This window comes from Schistocerca serialis, chromosome 2, assembly GCF_023864345.2.
Source record: "Schistocerca serialis cubense isolate TAMUIC-IGC-003099 chromosome 2, iqSchSeri2.2, whole genome shotgun sequence".
NCBI lineage: Eukaryota > Metazoa > Arthropoda > Insecta > Orthoptera > Acrididae > Schistocerca > Schistocerca serialis.
In genome coordinates this window covers 1,061,690,865-1,061,714,594 of record NC_064639.1, presented here as the reverse complement: position 1 = coordinate 1,061,714,594, position 23,730 = coordinate 1,061,690,865, and the positions used below count along the sequence as shown (strand labels likewise).

Genomic DNA, 23,730 nt, shown 5'->3' with positions numbered 1-23,730 from the left:
TTTAGAATGTTAATAATAATATTTGTCTTATTTAAAATGCTGTAAGAGTTTTCTCATAAAAAATTCAGAGGCATTACTTTTCAGCACAGCCTCATATATCAAGCATCAGTTCCAAAACATGTAGCTTGTGAAATTGTTTTAAAATTGTAGACATAATTTTAGATGGGTTTGTGAGGAGAGGAAAAAGCAAGGCCTGATTCACATTTAGACTGGCAGTAGATCCTGTCTACTTGTCTGCCTGACACAGTGTAAGCATCATTTTTGTGCCTTTTGGTTCATAGTAGAAATGACATGTAAAACTAACAAAAGCATAATATTTTGTGTGAGCAAAACAAGTCACCTTTTATAGGGGTAATTTCATTACGGATACTTATTGCTACATACTGTTTATCTTTGATATGAAACAATGGCTGCTACAGTATTGTTTCATAGTTAAGATTAGCAGTGACCAGTTGTAAAATGCTGTCAGCCCAAAATCTTCTACCAGTTCAGAACTAGGGAGTACATGCCACAACAAAGTGTGCTCATAGTAGTACACTAGCTCTTGTCAAAGAAAATACATTTGTGCAGTGGAAATTCTATAGGAAAGATATGTGTAATTTTGGGTGTGCTGTAGAGAAGTGTGATGGTCATACAGCTCATCTTATGTATTCATGATGTAGCAGTTAATATGTTAGTATGCAGAAAATAAGACTAGTGCAAAGATTGACAACTAGCTCTTAATGGAGATAAATGTATGGTTGTATACTTTATGAATCGTAAAAAAGTAGTAGCTTTTGACCACATGAATAATAAGTTACAGTTGGATTCAGTCACATCATATAAATGTAGGTGTATTCTAGATAAAAATTAGATTTAAATCTCTTCGGGAAAATTTAATTATAAGATCATATAAATGTGTTATTCACATTAGGTCAGACTAACAGAAGACATCAAGTGAAATAAGAGCATCACAAATGCTTGCTGACTTATTTACCCCATGACAGTGTGTACAAGAAATGTCCTAAAAAACAAACTTATACACACTCAAAGAAGTTTGCATAATATATTGTGAAAACATAATTAAATAATGCCAGGCACTGATTTTATATGCAGAAATTACAAAATATTTTCATCACCCTACATATTGCTTCCATGTGACAGTAAAATTGAAGTAATAACATTGTGTGCAGAAGTGTAAAATCTGTCATTCTTCTCATGCTCTCCCCAGTACATGTAATGATAAAAACTCTAATGTAAGTTTAATGTGTGTACTTTGATGTTCAGCAAAGTATAAATGTAGTTGCAGAAGTGTTAGAGATATAGGTAAATATTTTCTGTAGCGTAACTGAGGAAGCAGCAGCTTTTCTTCAAAATAATTTCTTTCCTGCTAATTTACTAGGTTACATGTGGTAGGCATCAGCACAAGAAGTATTAAACAGTGTTGTTAACACTTTTTAAGCATTATGTTTCTAAGAGCTGGATCCCTTTTGCTGATATGTGTGCTGACTTGTTCCACATCCCTGAAGGTTCTCCTCTTTGGTGGAGTCTGTAAAATGCAAAGAATGGATCAGTTGAAACACACACACACACACACACACACACACACACAGAGAGAGAGAGAGAGAGAGAGAGAGAGAGAGAGAGAGAGAGAGGTATTCTTAGCACTGCAAGTTTGGGACATTGTCTCACTATCAGATGTTATAAAACAAGGAAATCACTCAATAAATCACAATAGTACAGATACTGACAACCATATAAAAATATTTATATCACCCTGTAGTATAACATATCTCAAATCTTCTATGCCAGTAGTTCCGAACCTTTCTGATACTATTACCCCTGAATGCAATCAGATATTGGCTAGCAGCCACCCCACCATCAACAACATCAGAACCTAATCAAACATTAGAATGAAAAAGAATTTTCTTTGAACACTTTTATTTTTTTTAATGATGAAAGAATAATGATATTTAGGTTTTGTAGGTGCATTATTAAATCCCAAAATAATGAATCAATGAGACAATAGGTTCTGTTTAATTCTGACAACATTTTATTTATATTTATAAAAAGATGAAGTAATTCTCAATGTATTGTGAGTGCTATATACAACTCCAAGTGCTATATACAACTCCTCCTCAGAAAAGAAAGCTAATTATTCTCATTGATGGTAGATATTACAAAATGTGCTTCCTCTGCACCAATCCTCTCCCTAGTGACACTTGCTTCATTCACAACCCTGCTACCACATCTTAAAATCAAGCAGGCCAAAGGGTGTACACTGTACCTACTGCTTCTGTACCACTGTTTTTATGGACTCTTTACCCCTGGACTGGTAAAATTTGGGTTTTATCCCTCCGAGGGTAATTACCCCAGGTTGGGAACCACTGTTCTATGCCATTAGGCACCGTTGGAAGTAAAAACCCAGCAGCAGACATGCATTGCCACACACAAAACTCTTTCTAGCACATCTCACATTGGTGTTTTGTACTCTCAAGGCAGAGTTGTAAACCAAAGGCAGCTGCTTTTGCCTACCAAAGATAGTACTTTCCTGTAACACATATGTGACAGCCCCCAACAATGCTAATGCCTATCATAAAATCTATCCACATTACATGTCAAGTATTAAAAAATTCTAAAAACAAATACTGTCCACGTGATGGAACGTGTGCATCCATATGGAATGACCAATAGAAAGTATAAAATTCAAGCTACTAATTCAGAGAAGTTGGTGGCTCCCATCCGTGGAGGATAACAATGCTTGCTGCTGGTATTTTCATTTTGACGGTGCCTAATGGCATAGAAGCTCTAAGGTGTTACACTACATGACAATATAAATAGTTTTATGTGGTTGCCAGTACATGTAATATTGTGATTTATTGATTAGTTTCATTGTTTTATAGTATTTGATATGTTGTGCTAAAAGTGTCACGTATTTGACACTTGGTGGTGTAACATTCCTAGTACCAATTTATGAGACAGTTGTAAGATGGTGTCACAACAGATACCCTGTTACCAGTTTTCAGCACTGCTACCTGTCTGGAATCTTGAAAGCTTTACATCGGCAGCAGGCCTATACACTGGGAAAGTTTACAGTCACACTTATTGTCTTTATTTTTTTCTTATTTGCAGATATGATGCTTTATCAATATTTTGTGGATGTTGTGCCCACTGATGTAGACACTTTCCTCAGAAGGATGACTACATATCAGTATTCTGTTAAAGACCATGAGAGACCAATCAATCACATGAAAGGTTCTCATGGTATCCCAGGAATCTTCTTCAAGTATGATATGAGTGCACTTAAAGTGAAAGTTATTCAAGAGAGAGATACGTTTGGACAGTTCATTGTTCGACTTTGTGCGTCTGTTGGTGGCATTTATACAACTTCTGGTAAGTCGTTTCACTAGCCTTATTATTGATGTTCCAAATATATATCAGCAGAATTATGGTATAAATAATAAGATAATTATTATGCTTTATACATGAACATATTGCGACTTAAAATTTGTAAATGACAATTTTTGTATTGGGTACCAACTAAACGTCTGCACCAGATATTAATCAGTACATTTATATACGAGTACAACTAACTGTTGAACCAACCATTTTACACTGAGACTTTTGCATTGTGTCTACTTCCAACTCCTCATATTAAAATAATTGTATACAACTTTTGAAATGCTTTCATAGTATCAAAGTTAGAGGAAGTTAAAAAATAAGGAAGTGTACTCATAAATGGATAGGAAAAGAGCGAGGCAATTATATACTAGTTCCTTAAAGGATATGACAACAAGAAAATTTACTGTGTAATGTTTGATACACTAGGTGACAAAATTGTTAATGTTTTACACTCACTAAAATTTTGCATACATAAATAAATTCAATTCTAAAGTATTAATGTGAGTGGATTCAAGTAAGATTCTGTGAATGCTACAAATCATTTATTTTAACTTTGAAGCAATAAAAATGTACCACTTAGCAAAGCACAGGGTGTATGTCTGCAGCATAATGGATGATTCATTAAGTTTTGTGCATCCAACTTCTGTATGAGAGAAATTTGAGTTTATCAACAGTGGTTTATACACTTCGTCACATACCGAAAGATGGGTTGAGGAGTATAAGTGTAGACACTGTCTTTATCTGTATATCTTTTGACCATCTTCTGACTGAGCCTGCAGAGTGAAGCAGTGGATGTAGTCGCTTTTTCAACCTGTGTGCCATGCCTTGGCACATGCAGCTACAGAAGCTAACAGCTAAGAGATGTGTATTGGACAACAAAGAAGCAGGTCTTCTGACGGGCTGAAGAACAGATACTAAAATCAAATCAGTGACAGTGAAAAAGGGGTAAATTCAAGAGAGGATTGGTAAGATTATAAGATTTTTAAACTTGAAATGTTATCCCCAGTGATTGAATTCTTTGTGACATGCCTCTTTACCTGCTGAGTCTTAAGAGAATGAAGTAGATGCCAGAAGCTTGATGCTGACATAGCCACAGAATTGCCAGTATCGATATAATGTTCTGCCTCAAGCACTTCTATCAGACAGTAGAAGACAAATGTACCATTGATGTTCAACATCTTCCTCATGAACAATTGGAGTCATCATTGTTATGTATGATGAACCACACTCATAGGGGGAGCAATTAGTGTCATCTGTGTGCTGTATGAGAAGCCACACTCATATGGGAGCTTGTAAACTGCCACATTGTGGATGATCAAATCATCCATTGCAGAACAGAGAAGTGGTCCTGTCTTGGGTGAGATATGAAACATACCAGCTGGCCTTTGTATGTACGACGACTTCTATCACATGACAAGAAAGTCCGGAATGAAATAACAACAGAAATGAAAAAGATGGATTGCACAAGCACAGTTTACATATTAAAACAATAAAATATGACATAATGAAAAGTATTACTCTCATGGATGTTGAAACATGGACTTAAAATATGATGACGCATTTCTGTTTTACAACTTGTCCTAATATAATGGAGTCACAGTGGCATCATAATAAAATACAGAAAAAATCAGCTTAGCATCATTGCACATATTTAAAATGTGGTGTAAACTGCAGATTGCTACCCACTGCATAGAGGTGGTGTTGAGTCCCAGACAGGCACAATGAAAAAGACAGCTAAACATTCAAGCTTTTCGACAAAAAAGTCACTTTTACGCAATAGAAAACACACACACACACACACACACACACACACACACACACACACACACACACATGCACATGACTACTGTCTCCAAGAGCTGGGGCCAAACTGCAGACTCTGACTGCGTCCAACATGTGCAGCAGTGTGCTTGGGTGTGTGGTGGGGGTAAGGAGGCGGCGTGAGGTGGGGAGGGGAAAGATGCTGTACTCCCTCTGTGAGGACTCTGTAGGAGGGATGGGAAGGATATTCCTCATTTCAGAGCAGAAAGAGAGGTAATCGAAACTGTGGCGGAGGATGTGATTCAGTTTCTCCAGTTCTGAGTGGTACAGAGTCACCAGAGAAATGTGTCTTTGTGTGTGTACAGTGTGTATATGTAAAGTAGTGAATGACTGTAGAAAGAAGACATGGGAGATCTGTTTCTGGACAAGGTGTCCTAACAGCAATTGGCTCATGGAATCACTTACCAAGACAGTTTTGCAGGGCAATTGCAGCCCCTCAGGACTGTTTTCTGTGATAGTATTTATAGCAACTGCCAGATTCACCATGCCATGAAGCCAAAAAAGCATAGGCCACTGCATTCTGAGGAAGATGAGAAACCTCCTACAATGATGTTTATCCCTCAGCTCAGGAACACATCAGTGAAAATTGGAAGAATACTTGCAAATATAACATCATGTGTGTATTACCCCTACTTTCCAAGATTAAAGTGTTTTTTTGGGGGCGGGGGAGGGGGGGCTGTAAAGGACATCCTGGGACTCCAGAAAGCTGGAGTCTCCCACTTCCCATGTCAGTGCAAGAACATTGTATAGGATAATCTGTCTGGACAACACAAGAGCAGTGGAGATTTGTGTCATGGATAAAGAATAATCCACAAAATGAGCTTTTGCAAAGTGTTCTAAAGCCGAAGATGCTCGAAACACAACAGCAGTGGGAAGATCTGCCCCTTTGAAGATATAATTTCACACCACATTGATGTGCCTCTTTCACATCAGTAATCTTCCTTTTCAGTGATGGTAGTACAGTGTTACAATGACAAGACAGCAGCAGCTTGTATCCTGACTTCCTGACTGTGCACCCCTTCCATCTCCTACCTCACCAGTGGAGTTGCATCAAGGTACTGTTGGCTTCTGACAGACAGTGGGAAAGAAGGGGATATATATAAATGGTGGTAAGCATCAGGACTAGCTGAAACTGGCAGCAGTTCAGCTTGCCAAAATATCCCATATCCCACCATCTGGACAAACTCACCTGGCTGAAAACCTGAGAATGGTTCAGAAATACTGTTTATACGCAATAAGAACAGTAGCAGACCCAATATCGATCCCTGTAGTACACCTGTAGAGTTATTCTGTATTCAGATAATGCTGTTTCATTGTCTGTGCTCCCTGAGTTTAGTAATGCAATACTCTGCATCCTTTTAGTTAGATAGGATGAAAAGCAGTTTTATATAGAAGCTAATCCTGTAGGCTGTTCATTTCAGCAATACTACATGCTCCAAAATTTGGGATGTCAGTGCTCTATGAAGATGGAGGCAGCTATTTACTTGCAGATGCAAATCCTTGTATACAGCTTGTGATACACTACATGTTCTACATCATTACAGTGTAACAAAATGTCCAAAAATGGCAGCTAACCATCTTTAAGACCTCCATAGTATAGTTTCATGGATGCAAAGTGGTTGGTTCAAAAACACATGTAATAGTTCATTGCCATAGACTACATGAATATACATCCAAAATACTGCAAATTTCAAACCTGTATAATACAGTGACCTTTCTTCAAGGCCCTGCATAAGTAAACGTGTAGCTAAGCATAACATGGACCTACCACAGTAATGTCAGTCTGTTGGCTAACTGAGCATGTCCTTACCACCACTTTAGGCCACAAATAGCAAGAGTCCACTTTTTAAAATTTTATTAACATATTTTGGGCATGACCCATCCTCAGAATATCAGAGAAAAACCTTATTATTAGAGTATCATGTCAAATGGTATGTATTGTAGCACTGTTGAGCACCAGTGCTACTGTAGATACATTTTGACATGAGGCTCTGTATTAAGATTTTTGTCTGATATTCTGATGATCATGTCAGATGGTACCTATCATAAAATGTTGAGCACCAATGTTGTAATAGACACCATTTAACATGATACCCTGTATTAAGGTTTTTTTCCCTGATATTCTGATGATGACCATGCCCAAAATACTTAGTAAAAAATTTCAGCAGCAAGCAATATAAAGTGATGATAAAGGGATGCTCAGTTATTCTGTAATAGTATAAGGCCTCCTGTGCAGCTTTATGTTGCAATTTAAATGGTCTGTTGGCACCCTCAGAATATAGTCAAAAAATATACAGTCAGTGAAGGTGGTGGAGCTATTGCAGCTGCACACCTGAAACTTAAAGGTTCACACATACTCTGTAGTTCATCATCAGTATTATACTTTGATCCAGGTTCTTGCTTTTCACAGGTAGCGTACTACCAATTGTATTATCCATGCATGCCTCATGGACCAACTTATTACTGTGTATGTCCCAATAAACTGCAGGAATATCTCATCTCATTAACATCCTTGGGGTTTTCATTAAGAGAAATTCTCCACTGTGTTTTGGGACTATGGATTTTGAAAATTTTGAAGAGTAACTAGTGGCAAGTTGAAGCATTTAAGTCAGTTTATGAGGTCATAATAAATAATGGAACTGCTAGTGCTCTGTATACAACAGGCATAGACTCTGGTTGAATTCCAGACACAACACTGTTTTAACACACAAATTCATTACAGCATGTGCTCTACTAAAGAGTAAAAATATTGTTATCCCATTCTAATTAATTGGGTACCTAGTGTTAGCTCCTAGCTTTAGCATAGTGGCCTTGAATGTAGTTAATTCTGAATTCTGTAAGTCCAGAAGACTGCCCTCATTCATTGCAGATTACACCTACAGACTGGTGAATGTTATTCAAACAAGAAATGACTGCAAACCTAATAAATACAGAAGACAGGCTTTGTGTCCATCACAAACTATTTCTGTCACATATTGAAAAACACTCTGTTTTGAGAGCTCACACTTCAAAGTGTTATACATACAACACTTTTATAAATTAAACATTAGTGTATGAAGTGAAGTATAAATTAGCAGAATAACGTTGCTATGCTATCAATGAGATTAATAAAATACTTAACAAATTTCAACTCTACTGTTACAGGTATCATAAACAGTGTTGTGCAACTGCTGATAGAATACCTTGCAAGCAAATTGTGGAAGAAGACAAACACGAAAAGTGATACATTAGAACATAAATTAGTGCAGGAGGAAATAAGAACTACAACCACCTCATCTCTTTTACTTCCAAACAGTGTGCCACACATTCCAAGTCAGCAAGTCATGAGTGAGGTGCCTTTGCTTGTAACAGATAATGGGACAAATGCAGAACTACCATACAGCACTTCCCACGTATCATAACAGTGTGATGCAAGCTTGTGGTGTTAAAAGCTTTGTTACGAGTGATTCAGAGATACTGTTTCACTGGGTGGTTCTGTGATGTGAAGTTGCCTTAGAATTTGTATCAGCTTGTGGCAGTTGTCAGTTTAGTTTGTTTTATAACAACACAATGAAGGAAACTCAGGTCAGAAATCAGTGCCATGACGCAAAGTAATTAAGATCACATCTGCCAATGGCATTAGTCTGACGGATGCTATTTCACAACGGCAGATAATTTTAAATCCTACCTGAGGTATCAAATGCATGATTGAGAGATATGATAAAACATGAAAACTTAGTTATCTTTTCGTCTTAACAAAAATGACTTACTCTTTTTTTACCCCATACACATTATGGTGAGCTGATTTTGCAGTTACCTGGAAAGAATTTACCTCAGAATGAGTTTCCTTCGTCCTAGGATTCTTTACTCATTTAGTTAACCAGTGCAACTCAATGAAATAAATTGTCTTTCTCCAAATAATTTTCACTAATTTACAGGACTTCATGGCTAAGAAATGGACAAAAGACACAGTCTTACAGTATATTATGTTGACAATTTTTTTGGCGTAATATGGATATGTGTGGTATTGATATTCCTTTGCAAATATTCTACATTTGATCTCCCTGTGTAATCAAGTAAATTATTGCTTGCATGGATGTTTCAGTGTGATGTAAGGTATAAACAAACCTTTTGGAATTGTACTGCAAGCTGATGAGCCACTTTCTGTTTTGAAATCTTTGGATGTACTATTTTCAGTATATTCATTTATTTGATGGCTTACCCGGTTACCAGTACCTATTTTCTGTATAAGAATCTTCTTTTTCTTCCATTAGTAAGTACACATTATGGTACTTTGCAGCTTCAAGTATGCACCTTGTGGATCCATCTCATTGATACATAAAGCTTATATTTTGTGCAAAACATATAGTACTCTGATGTTAAGCTGGGTGGATTCTTGCATTATTCATTGAAACAATTAAAAAAAAATTTTCAAACATGGTGTGTAACTTCTCAGTGTTTGCTGTGCCTACAATATTTATCAGTTAATATATTGGAAAGAAAAGAGATCTCAAATCTGATCTTGTTGCTGTATGTATTGTGTGAGTGTGCTATGAGCAATTTGTTTGTCATTTTGTGATTTTTCAATGAAATGTTACATTTTGGGTTATTTGAATAACTGTGAAATTTATTTGGTTTGATTTACAAATGTATCTTACATTGTTGTGTAATGTGCAGTTACAAATACTGTGAAAGTATCCTGTTATGCTGAATACTTGTCAGTCAGTTTTGTTACAGAAAATGAAAAAAAAAGAGCAGTTGAGTGATAAATACAGTTCATCAAAGTTAATTTGGGACAGCACAAATATTATGAATGCACACTTACAAGAAATTTCATGGAAATTACAGGAAAAAGTTTGATTATTAAATTTGGGTTAATAATCAAACTAATTGTTTGAGTGAGGTAGCAAAGGAAGAAAAAAATAAAAATATTTTCATGCATGGTTTTGCAAATTGATGTTCAGTTACACTTTATTTGTATTCCTTTCCTGTTTGTGGATATTGTGTGTTGTGGGAAGTTGTTTTATTTTTTGCACTTTTATTAATTGAAAACAGTATTAAGAAATATATTTCTTCAAAAGTTCGCAGAAACTAAATGACTGTGTTTATATCTTTGTATAGAATGTGGCCTAGTTTCATGAGAGAAGAGAGAATGGTATGTCCTAAAGCCTCGGATGCCTGGTGTATCTCATTTATCACATTAGTCTATCCTAAGAGTTGCTTGTAGCAGAATACTGTTCTAACTTGTGCTTCTGGTTTTGTATGGACTGTAATCTGTCACTCTTCCCACACTCTATGTGTGAATGGACTGGGAAGAAGCCCTAATAACTCTCAGAGTGAGAAGTGTCCTCTGCCATGCACTGTTGTTAGCAGAGTTTAGATGTAGATTATACAGGCTGACCCATAATTATGTATATGATGTTTCAAAGATTGTGGTGAAGAACCCAGTAACATAACTTGAACACAAGCAAGTTACTCTCATACCTTTCCTCACAAGAATTTTAATCTCTGCTCTCCAGCGCATGGTCCACCGACACACTGTCCAAATATGATACTATTATTTTATGGACTATTAGTGTGCTACAAGCAAATTGTTTGCCATTTTGTGACTTTTCAATGAAACATTACATTTTGTGTTGTTTGAATAATTGTGAAATGTATTTGATCTGATTTATTAGTGTATCTTATGGAGATAAAGAGCAATGTCACATAGCAGTTTGACAGACCTGTACTGGTATCCTGTGGAACTCTTTGTGATAACTTCTTATACTTTGACCAAGTTGCGTATCTGATGTTGATACACTTTGTTCTTTGAAACACACTGACATGTTCTCTCAAACCTGGATTTTCGTTCAGCTTTCCCAGCCATTTTTCTACAAACTCAAAATGCTTATCCGGATCATCATCATTAGGATCATTTATCAAATGAGCATGATGTGGCCTTCATTTCAGATTCTTCATTATTCTCTGCAGTATTGTATGTGAAATGTACAACTCTCTGGATGTACCGTTCACTTAAACACTACTAGTAGCATAAAATTTAGTGTTTATTCTGGAGATTGTTAACACAGAGGGGCATTTACTCCAAACTTGACTGCGATGCTCCACCTCACCTCTGCGTAGTTGTTTGTTGCAGAACACAAATGTACACAATGCACAAACTGTTACGCAGATAATAGTTCTACATCTACATACATACTACACAAGCTGCCATATGGTGTGTGGCGGAAGGTACCCTGTACCACTACAGGTCATTTCCTTTCCTGTTCCACTCACAAATTTCCTATATCTTGGGGGTCCTTACACAAAATGCATGTTGGTGGCAGAAGAATTTTCTGCAGTCAACTTCAGATGCTGGTTCTCCAAATATTTGCAATAGAGTTACTTGAAAAGAACATCACCTTCCCTCCAGGCATTCCCATTTGAGTTCTCAAAGCATTTCCATGACACTTGCATGTTGTTCGAACCTACTGGTGACAAATCTAGCATCCCATCTTTGAATTGCTGCAGTGTCTTCTTTTAATATGACCTATGATGATCAATATGATTAATATGATCAAACGTACATCATCAGGGTATATACGCTACAGGACAACTGGGGAAAACCTGAGAATTTTTTCATTATTTTAGTTTTCAGTTAAATTTTTGTAGTTTTAACTTGTAAGAACTGATACTGTAACAAAGAATTTTACTTTAGCCTTTTACTGTAATATAATACTGCAGCAATAAAACACAAACAAGGAGAAAAATAAATAAAACTTAAGTTGTAAAGGAAATGCACTATTTACAGCAACAAAGCAGAGTGCACACACAAGCATCTGCTAACAGCAAAATGTGTCAAAGTCTTTAGGAAGAAGACTATGCAATACTTCATAACAACAAACTTCTCCGATGGGCATGACATCACAATGGTTAACATTAGGTTCATTTGAGCAGTTGGCAGCGGGCTTATGCACATGTGCAGTTGAGTCATGTGTACCTTCTCCCATTTCTGGCTACTTGAAGTGTGGCTGTTAGCTGTATCCAAGGTAACTAGACACGAGATGTATCAGCAGCTAGATGCTACCCGCAAACATTTTTTTGGTGCATCCAAGCTGCCAAAGTCGCGCATGCGCAGAGCAATGAGTTGTAGTGGGATGAGGATTAGTCTTTACATGAATCTTGTTAACGTTAATTGATTTTGCTGTTTCCTCTTGGTTTACAGCTCTCAAGAACAAAATATATTTCTGTGGCTGGGAGCTATAAAGTGAATTAAAATATTAACATCATTACGGAAGGCTAAAATATGTTATTAGTTTCAGTTTTCTGATTTGATTTTATTTCCAGGTTTCTGGCAGTTGGATGGTTCAAAATGGCTCTGAGCACTATGGGACTTAACAGCTGAGGTCATCAGTCCCCTAGAACTTAGAACTACTTAAACCTAATTAGCCTAAGGACATCACACACATCCATGCCTGAGGCACGATTCAAACCTGCGACCGTAGCTGTCTGGCGGTTCCAGACTGAAGTGCTTAGAACCGCTCGGCCACACCGGCCAGCGGCAGTTGGATATTAATTGCCTCGCAGAACAATGAAACTACTTTTGTTGATTTGCTAAAAAAAATTGGCTTTAATTAATCTTTTTCGCAGAGGCAGTCAATTTATTTGGAACACTATTGGCTAGTGTCAACTGTTCATAGAATTTCAAGTGGACGTTGTTATCTTTCGGGACGTATGGAATTATGCCATAATAAAGAACTAAATGTGAGATAATACAGTACTGGTACTCCAAGAAAAGTTGTATCCTGAAAACCACACTGCAAAGTTTAATATCGGCTTGGGACCTCTGTTGTGAATCTGGACATATGAATGTGCTGTTTAAGTCAAATTATGCATTTTAGTATGGTTTATGAAATTCCGATGATCTTAGAGTATCCTCTGGTGTCCTGTTTCGTTTATGACGTAATGTAAGAGCTCGTAATGCTATACACATACGAACATACGGGTTCCCTACCTCATCGTAGCTGCGCAGGCAAAGTAACGCCATTTCTGGCGCTCTCTGACAACTGCTGAAAAGAAATCTAACAGGCCGCGGGAAAATATTGCAATTGGTCATTTGAAAAGCATTACTTTCAGAGTACATTATATTTTATGCAATGTGAATTATGTTACGTGTACAAACGCGCTTTGAATTTCTTAAATCTCAGAACGTTTGTTTTTTATGTAAAGCTTAACACTTTGAGGGCCAGCCACTTAAAAGAATTTCGAGCCCAGAAGACCAGACATTTACGTCATTACTTAAAATTTTACTGGCACATTTGTGTGATGTATCAAAGTGTAACACACACAAAAAAGACAAATGTTATATGTGAAAGCTTAGCTTTTCTTGTAGCTACGCTTTGTACATTAAGTTAGACCATTAACTTTTCCTATTTGTGTATTCATGCTACTTAACGTTGATCTTGCTGTAGACTGACTACATCATATGTCCTATGCTCTGAATCACTACGTTCACATGCGACACATCTTCTGAAAGACGAAAACCGAATTTGGGAAACCTTTTTTCACTGTCATGTTTACATGTTAAGTTCTGAAGCAAATTTGCTAGCCCAGTTAACTAGTGCGCCTGGAAAACAGCAGATGTAGTTCATGATTTAGTCAGCACAATTGCTATTTCTCTTCTATTAGACGAGGGGTAAACAGCTTTAGTCTAATATTTCTACTTATCCTTCACTTTACAAAAAGAAAAGGCACTCTGTCAATATTAGCTGAAATTAAAAAAAAAAAGGACAAAACCTGATAGCCCAACCATGTTTCAATATCGGCTTCTATCATATGGGGGCAAAGATTGATTGCAGAATTGGGAAACCGGCAACCAGAAATGGATTTCCAGAATCGATTTTGATGTGTCTACATGACTACCCAGAAGCAGTATTGGGAGATCAGTTTATGAAGACCTGTTCTGGGAGCCCCATGTAAATGCGAGTAATATCTGCTATCATTGACCGGTGAGTCTATGTGACATGAACTATGATTGGCTTACATAAGCACATCGTGATCTCAATTTCAATGCTTCAGAAACTGACGTTCTGTTTTTGGTGGAATTTGACTGTATACTTCCGTAATACGAAAATATGCAGCATACACGTTGCTGCAAATCAAAGATCTTTCCGAAACCCATTTTTTCCCCCCTGAGGTTCGTTTCCTAAAGTGGCGGGAGTTTCCACGTTGGGTGTAAAACCTTTACCATTCAAATGATTGATAAATTTTATGATCACAAGGGAAAGTATACTGTCACCTAACACAGAAAAAGCATATTTTCACTCAGGAGAAAGTGCTTTTTTTAACCAAGAAAAACCTGGGAATTTTTTTCCTTGTCCGCGTATACACCCTCATATAAGTAATTAAGGGCCACACTGCGGAATGAGTGCTTATGCATGCAAAAAGCCTTCAAGCAGGAGATTTAAGGATGATTTCTGTGTGTGTGTGTGTGTGTGTGTGTGTGTGTGTGTGTGTGTGTGTTTCATATTTTACTAACAGAAATTCTGGCTAGTACTTACCTTCAGGAGGCAAAATGTTTACCGTTGCTGAGTCACATACTTACAAGTAAAAGTAATGACATTATCCTATCCCTCGAAAATACTAGTTCCTTCCTCAGCGAATGCAGAGAAAGAGAGAGGAAAAGTTTAAAAAGGAAAGGCAGGTCAATTAAACCTCAGGTTGAGGTTCCTCACGTTTAGACTATTCCAGAGGTAAAACAGTTCCCAATTTGAATCTCCAGGAGGGGATCTATTTGAGAGGAGCCATAAGAGGAAAGGAGAATGCTGATTATGGTTAGCACATGGAATTTTAAAACATTAAAGGAGTATGGGAAATTAGAAAATATGAAGAAAGAAATTGAAAGGATGCTTATAGAAATTTTAAGAATCATCAAGATGCAATGGCTATAAAAAGATGGTGATACAATTATTTGTACTGGATCAGATAATTGTAAGCATGGCTAGAAATAAAAATTGGCAGTAGTGAGTGAGGTGATGCCACAGTAAAACACTGAACCCAGATTCGTTTGGAGGGCAGTTATAATCTCTTTCTGGGCACCTAGATTTCTGTGCTTCCTTAAACCATTTAAGGTAAATACCCTATAGTTACTTTGAACATTATGTTGCCAATTTCCTCCTTTTTCTCACCCCCACCCCCCCCCCCCCCCCCTTCCTCTCTCTCTCTCTCTCTCTCTCTCTCTCTGAGGAGAGAGTTTACAGATTCAGAGTAGCACTTATCCCAGTGCCCACAATTATTTGTTGGATATATTCCAAATTCTGCCTTTTACTGTCTTTGATGTCTACATCCCCCTCTAGTACCACGGTTATTCCCTCCTCCCTTAACACATGTCCTATCCTCCTGTTGATTCTGTGGAAAACCATCTGATTTTTTCAGTTCACTTAATTTTCTGCATCATTCTATAACACCACATCTCAAAAAATTGGACTGTCTTCTTTTCTGATTACAGTCCATGATTCACTCCCATACAATGCTGTGCTCCAGAGAACTTCAGAAATTTGTTTCCTCAAATTACAGCTCTTCTTTGTTAGTAGTAGACTTGCTCTCTTTGCCTGTGCTAGTTTTCTTCTTTTATCCTTCTTGTTTTGTCTACTCATTACTGTGCTTCCAAGGTAGTGGAATTCATTACTTTTTACAAATTATGATAATAGAAATTCTTCTATGGAATACAAGTTGTCAAGAAGAAACTTTTTCAGTTTATTTTCAAATTTTACTTTCTCGTCTGTCAGAAATTGTATTTGACTAGGCAACTGATCGAAAATGTTGGTTGCGGCATTGTGCACCCCTTTTTGTGCTAAAGATAACCTTAATGTGGCATAATGAATATCATTTTTTCTTCTGGTTTGTAATTATACATATCATTGTTTCCTTCGAACTGGAGTGGATTATTTACAAACTACTTCATGAGCGAACCAATATACTCTGAAGCAGTGGGCAAACTGCATAACTCATCAAATAGATGTCTACAAGATGATTATGGGTGCGCACCACATATTAATCTTAAAGCATGTTTTTGAGCAATGAAGACTTTCTGTCTTAAAGATGAGTTATCCCAGAACATTGTTCCATATGACATTATTGAATAAAAGTATACAAATTACATCAACTTACCGATGTGTCTTTCCCCAAGATTTGCAATGATTTTAAGTGCAAATGTGGCTGAACTAAGTTTTTTCAGTTTTTTAAGGAATTCCAAAATGGCTTTTTCCAATTTAAATTCTGATCAACATGGACCCCTAAGAATTTTGAAGTTTCATTCTATTTATTATGTCCTCACTATGCGTTTCACTTATCACTGGTGTAGTACCCCTGGATGTGCAAAACTGAACATGTTGTGTCATCTTAAAACTGAGGTGAGACCATTTACAAAAAACCAGTCAATAACACTTTTAAGAACATTGTTTATCGTTTCTTCTGTTGCTGTATGAATGCTTGGACTGATTACACCACTAGTGTCGTCCACAAAAAGAAGTAGTTGTGCTTTTTGTATATGAGATGGAAGATCATTTACATATAGAACGAACAATAGGGGACCTAAGATTGAGCCTTGGGAAACCCCTTATGCGATTTCTTCCCTGTCAGAATAATGCCCCTGGATTATGTTGGTTGAATTACTCAGCACAACTTTCTGCATCCTTTTGGTTAGATATGACATTATCCGTTGGTTGGCGATACCATCGATCCCATAAAATGTCAGTTATCTAGGAGAGTACTGTGATTCACACAGTCAAATGCCTTAGATAGCTCACAGGAAATACCAACTAGCAATATATTGTTATTTAATGATTGTAAAATTTGGCAAGTTAACATGTAAATGGCAACTTTTCTGAAATCCAAACTGTGATTTACTGAATTGCCCAGGTGGGTTACTATTCTAGAATATGTCACCTCAAAAATTTTGGAAAATGATGTGTTTTTGAAACAGGTTGGTAGTTATTGACATCCTATCATCTTTCTTACAGAGTGGTTTAACAATAGCATATCTCATGCTCACTGGAAAAATACCTTTAGCTGGTGATGCATTACATAGTTCAGTTAAGACAGGGCTTATTATATGGGAACAAGTCTTTAGTACTCTATTCGAAACACCATCAAATTCAGATGAGCATTTATTTTTGAGAGCATATATGATTTTCTTAATTTCAGAAGGAGAAGTTGATGATACATTCATATGATTGAATTTTATGAGAGTTGCTTTTTCAACATACTGCTGTCTGGCCATCCTGATCTTGGTTTTCCATGATTTCCCTAAATTTCTTCAGGCAAATGCTGGAATGGTTCTTTTGGAAGGGCACAGCCGACTCCCTTCCCCATCATTCCCTAATCGCCTGGTACCAATGACCATGCTGTTTAGTCTCCTCCCCTCAAATCAACCATACTGCTGTGATTTTTCTCTTGAACTGTTTGTCCCTTTACTTTCTTCTGTATTTAAGAGATCATTATTAAATACATTTGCTACCTGTGACTCATCATTTATAGCCCTTCTATTCACTTCAGTAACTGACATTAACCTGTTTTGCATCTGCTTGTCCTATCTCACATTTCACTACATTTCATACAGCTTTAAGTCTGTTGTCAGAATTACTGATTTCTGACACAATGTGCGTGTTCCTTGATTTTTTAATAACTTTTCTTAGTAATGTTGAGCAGTTTTTGTAGTGTCCAACTACTGAAGGACCTCTGCCTATTCTTGCCAACAAATACATTTCCCTTTTCCTTTCACAGGATGTTTTAATCCCTGTAGTGATCCATAGTTTTTTACATGGCTATTTAATGGCCTTTCTGATTATTATGCAGAAAGCTATTTTCAAACAATGATATTATGAATTTGTCATGGACTAAATTCAATTTTGTGTCAGCATTTGTTTCATTATAAATTTCATCCCAGGTCATCTGTTGTAAACTATTCTTAAAGTACTTGAAAAATAAAACACAATCAGCTGTCATGTGATCCTGTAATAGTACTGTCGGTTTCACAACATTAGAGTTGCATCTTCAGATAAATCTAAATAAAGAAGAAGAATAGAACATAGGGAAAGTAGAAATATAATTTTTTTTTTAGAAATGGCAAGAATCTAGTGAGAAGAAAATATTATGTGCTATATGGTACATAACTGACAAAAGCAAATTTATAATATCAACTTACTTATTTTCATGTCATTTACATGAGAAAGTTGAGTGCATTGGATCTTTCCCCATCATTCCCAGGCAGACTATAATAAATCCATGGAAATAGTGACAGAAGTCAAAATTTAAAATGGTCAGAGAGAAGAAGACGACAATAAAAGCAGGTCAGCTCTGAAAGGACAATAGAGTTGTAAAACCAGGCAAACGGGACTAAAAAATGAACAATGATTTTAGATAGTAGTCATGATCAAAAGACGAGACGTAGTGAAAAGCACCAAAAAGGGCTATAGAATAAAATTATAATGGAAAAAAAACATGGTAAAGAGATGCAAAACAAATAAAGCCATAATTCTTACAGATCTGATGCATGTCAATATGAACCATGGTGGGCGGCTGTCAGCTGAATACTGAGTGAGTTTGCTATTCATAGGTCAGGGATTTTCTGTGCCTCGTGATGACTGGGTGTTGTGTGATGTCCTTAGGTTAGTCAGGTTTAAGTAGTTCTAAGTCCCATAGTGCTCAGAGCAAAATGCTATTCATAAAACACTTGTTCTGTTGTCTTTAATTATTCTGATTTCCACTGTGAAGTATCAGTACTGTAAGCATTATCTTATCTGTGTGTCACGATCTTCACAGCTACATTCCATGTACATATATTTTTCTGTTCAACTTACATGATTGCCCTTTTGAGGGACATTTATTCTTGCCCAACAAAACTGCCTACTATTATAGTATTCAATTACAGTAGATGCACCCTCAGATAACTTCAGATTCACATGATCATCATCATTCCTCACTACATCTGTATGCCGCTTCACCATATATGTACCTACTACGAGTCTATATCTGCTCCTGGGCATGCCCTACAATTCCATATTTGATCTTTGTCTCACTATTTTGTAATTCAGCTGGTATCTGAGTGTTTCTAGACCTTTTAAAAATGTGCCTTCTCCTATTGTGATTATTGAACAGTGTATTAGCTATTACTAGCTGAAATTTATTGCTGAACTCAAGGAGTCTTTCTTCTCTTTCTCTCTCACTACTTCTGCTGAGCGTGTATTTTCCAGTAACTACATCTTCTGTTCCTTCCCCCTGGTGTATTGTTTCAGTCCCCCAATCATTGTCGTTACCTTTTTTACAACTTAGTTGCACAATTAATGCTGTTATATATCATCAGCATGTCACATTGGCAAGCAAACCTGATCTATTTTGCTTGGCACTGGTTTGCTGTTGATTCTGACAAGAATAATACTATTTCTTAAATGTTCATAGTAACACACTCTTTGCCCTACTTTCTTCCCATTAGCAATTCTACTCATGTTACTTTTTCTGCTGCTGTTGATATTAGTCTTTATTTATTTAATGAGAAATCTTTCTTTTCTTTCATGACTCCTATAGCTTCTACATTGAGCCTCCTCCTAGCTTCCCTGCCACATTCAGGCTTATGACATTCCAAGCTCTGACTCATAGAATCTTACCATTTCCATTGGCTTTTCATTCCTTTTCTGGTGGCCATCTTCCCCTTGGTAACACTCCCTCCCCCTCCAAAAGATCCAAATGAAGAACCAATCTGGAATCTTTTGTCAATGAGAGATCATTAGGCACTTTATCAGTTACAAGCCACATTTCCGGTGGAAACTCATTTATGTGTGTTCATTGCAGTGGTTAGTCCCTCCCTAGCTTTGTACTTGGCAATGTGTTATCAGTTACAGTACAGAAAGGTAATTCACTCTCTTTCCACAAAACAAACTGAAGTACTCAGTGCTGATGAAATGATAAGAGTTCAAATCAGAAAAGATGTAGGGAAGGGTTGCTTATTGCGTTCACTGATATTCATTTAGTAGAAATAGGAAAATAAGGGGCTATCAGGACATAGTAATTGTTTGTTTAGGACAGAAAATCAGCATGATATCATTTGCTGATGACATAGCAGTAGTTTCCAGAATGAGATTTCACTCTGCAGTGGAGCGTGCGCTGATATGAAACTTCCTGGCAGATTAAAACTGTGTGCCCGACTGAGACTCGAACTCGGGACCTTTGCCTTTCGCGGGCAAGTGCTCTACCATCTGAGCTACCGAAGCACGACTCACGCCTGGCCTCACAGCTTTACTTCTGCCAGTATCTCGTCTCCTACCTTCCAAACTTTACAAAGGTCCCGAGTTCGAGTCTCGGTCGGGCACACAGTTTTAATCTGCCAGGAAGTTTCATAGCAGTAGTTGTTTAAAGTGAATAGGAGCTAAATTGGACACTTAATGAAATGGAACATGGGCTATCCAATGACTACAGTATGCATATAAACAGAAAGATGGCTAATATAATGTTGTATGCAGCAAGTGGCTGTCAAGGATAGCTAACAGTTAAACTTGGACAATAGACTATTGAAGGGATGGATGAATTTTGCAATTTTGGAAGCAGACTGGATAAAGAAAGATGATGCAAGAAAAATGAGTAACAGGAATTGCACAGGGTAAAAGAACTTAGCTTAAAAATAAACAGCTAGTAACATCCCAAAAATTAAACCTTGATAACAGAAAGGGATTTGTGAAGAGTTACATTTAGAGCACAGATCTGTATGAGTGCAAAGAACACTGACAGGACATTTTCTGTGATCATGCCAAGGACTAAATTGTGAATATCACAAAAATTCTACTAGGTAAACTAAACTGGTACAGCATTAAAGTCTTTACCTTTGTATGTATGGAGTGTTGAGCTAACAATAGGAAACAGAGGCTCATATTAACGAATGATACTACAGAAATAAGACTAAATACACAGTGGGAAACATCAAATATGGTGTCCCGCTATGCATGGCAATTTGCCCACTCCTGATCTTCACCTATAGAAATGATCTTCTCAGGAAGAAACTAGTTTTAGATGACACATTGATAAATGGCCCCATATCCATACCTGGTACAGCTGGGAGGATAATGGAACAGATGGACAACTGTTCACAGCTAACAGGTTAACCCTTAATCTTACAAAAACATGTTTTATGCTATTCTAAGCTAATCAAAATTACTTACAGATACTACAAGTAGATATCAAGGGGTATACACAGAGTGAAGCCCCATGTATAAAGTTTTTAAGCATCCAGATGGATAACACACTGAAGCAGGAACAACATGTTAATCAGAAAGCTCAGTTGTGTGTGCTTTGCAATTGTTAAGTTCTCTCATTGTGTTGACCCACGGGCAAGACAGCTGGCATACTTTCACTAACTAGCGTCATATACCTAATCTTCCGAAGAAATGCATCTGAGATAAAAAAAAGTGATTATTCTAGAGAATTGTGCAATAAGAGTATTGTGTACAAAGTTGATCACTGAAGACGCTTAAAAGGTGTAGGGATTCTTACACTGAACAGACCAATACATACTCTTTCCAATAGTGTTAATGATTAGTAACAATGGTGAATGTAGGATGAACCACAATACTAGAAGTAAAAGTAATTTTCATATAAACTGTACATCCCATCTAATGTCAAGAATGAATTTTATAATTGAGTGCAAAAGTCTGTAACAAGTTGCTCATAAATGTCAGGTAGCAAACTGAAAATCCCCAGATATTCATCAACAAAGGAAAATAAGACCTCGTTATCCACTCCTACCATTTATCAGAATATTTGGACTCGATGATTTAAATTCTGCATCACTCTAATATTTATATTAGATAGATCATAACTTTACACAGGTCAGCTGTCCATATACTAGCAAAGTTACATAAAAGCTTTGTTTACAGTATTAGATAAAAACATCAGTCATGTACTGTGGGGAGGGAGGGACACACACACACACACACACACACACACACACACACAGACAGACAGACAGACAGACAGAGAGAGAGAGAGAGAGAGAGAGAGTTGTTAGCACCTGGAGATGACAGTGGCATGTACGTGTGTGTTTCATGCATAAGGGAATATATAAGAGCCAGTCAAATTAAAATGAGACAAATGGAAAAAAGTAGGTAAACTGTTTATTATTTAAAAATTAATTTCCACAACTGTCAATACATTTATCCAACTGTGAGACAAGCTGCTCAATGCCCTCACGAAAAAATGTTTGCAGTTGCCTACAGAACCATAATTGTACCCAGGTGTGCTCCTACTTGTCCAAAGCAAACAGAGGCCATGGCTGTTTCTTATAAGGGCTTCAAAAATATGGACATCACAGGGGGATGGATGGATGGGGTTAAAGGAACCAAACTACAAGGTCCCTTGTATGCCAAGCCAGAAATAGTCCCCATAGAGGAAGGACACAACAGACAAATCCAAATGGCCTTGACTGTATCTGAGAATCAAGTAAGCCTAAAGATAGAACCAAGTAGAAGTGAGAGAGAGGTAAAAAGAGTGAAGGTGGGAGAATTGTTCTGCCCAGAAAGCAGCTGGAGGCCCTGAGGACATTTGTGACCAGAGACGCACCTCCTGCATCCAACCAGTACCCCACAAGTGGCTGACGAGGCTAATGTGCCCTATGTCACAGAGAAGTGTAAAAATCACTTTCATGAGTGAAATGTAAAACGAAATCAGCCACTAGTGCCAGCGGTAGCATGTCGCCAAGTTAAATCGGCATCCTGGTAACCAACTTCGCCAACTGGTCTGTATGTTCATTCCCTGGGATCCCAATGTGACCAGGGGTCTTTACAAAGGCGACTGACCATCCAGTGTGGGGAGGTCATACAGGAGATTTTGGATAGTCATAACCATTGGTGTTAAGGGTAGCACTGACCAACAGCCCGAAGCCTACTAAGGTAAGTCATTACCAATTAAGAATGATTCACCAGTACAAGAACGGAGGTGGCTGAGGGCTCGCTCAGGCCTTCAATTCTGCATTGAATACATTTCGTCTATTCGGGAGGGACCGTAGTTCATTGCATCTCGTATGTGTATAAGAAAAACTGGTTTGTCTGTCAACTGTAGAGCTATCACTGTATACCATGTCAGAGCCTGGAAATATGTCAGGGATGTCCAGAAATAGGTGCCAAAAAACAATTATGTCTATTGAGTTTTTTGGTCCAAAGAAGAGGTCAAGGATCCAAAGACAGGGTACATTCCATGGGGGCACATGCAATTTCTCCCTGACAGGGGGAAACAGTGGGGAAAGACGAAGTTCAGAACAGAGACTCTGCATGCAAACTGCGATCATGAATCCAGACTTTGGCCCCTGTTGTGAAAAGTGGCTCTCCCTATCAGGGAAAAAGGACGCAGTAGTTCAGAGGTTCAGGGGAGGAGTGAATGTATATTGTGTAGTTGAGTAGAAGTTGTTTGCACCGAATCTTTAGGGGAGAGAGTGAAGCCACCATGAGCAGGCTGTTCACAGGGCTGGTCTGAAAGGCACCTGTCTCAAGTTGGACTCTACATGGTATATCAGATCCATCATCCACAATA

At 37.5% G+C, this 23,730-nt stretch overlaps 1 protein-coding gene across 3 annotated transcripts in view; it reads left to right on the top strand.

The window, feature by feature from the left end:
• Positions 1 to 11,900, top strand: part of LOC126458512 (endoplasmic reticulum-Golgi intermediate compartment protein 2) — an 88,000-nt gene extending 76,100 nt beyond the window's left edge. For 2 of the 3 annotated variants that reach the window (XM_050095609.1, XM_050095608.1), the window contains exons 6-7: positions 3,112 to 3,372; positions 8,347 to 11,900. In XM_050095609.1, the coding sequence (XP_049951566.1) occupies positions 3,112 to 3,372; positions 8,347 to 8,603 (518 nt within the window). In that variant the 3' untranslated portion in view covers positions 8,604 to 11,900. The remainder of the gene's footprint in view (positions 1 to 3,111; positions 3,373 to 8,346) is intronic. The other variant, XM_050095607.1, reaches the window with a different exon arrangement.
• The last annotated feature ends 11,830 nt before the right edge of the window (positions 11,901 to 23,730 follow it).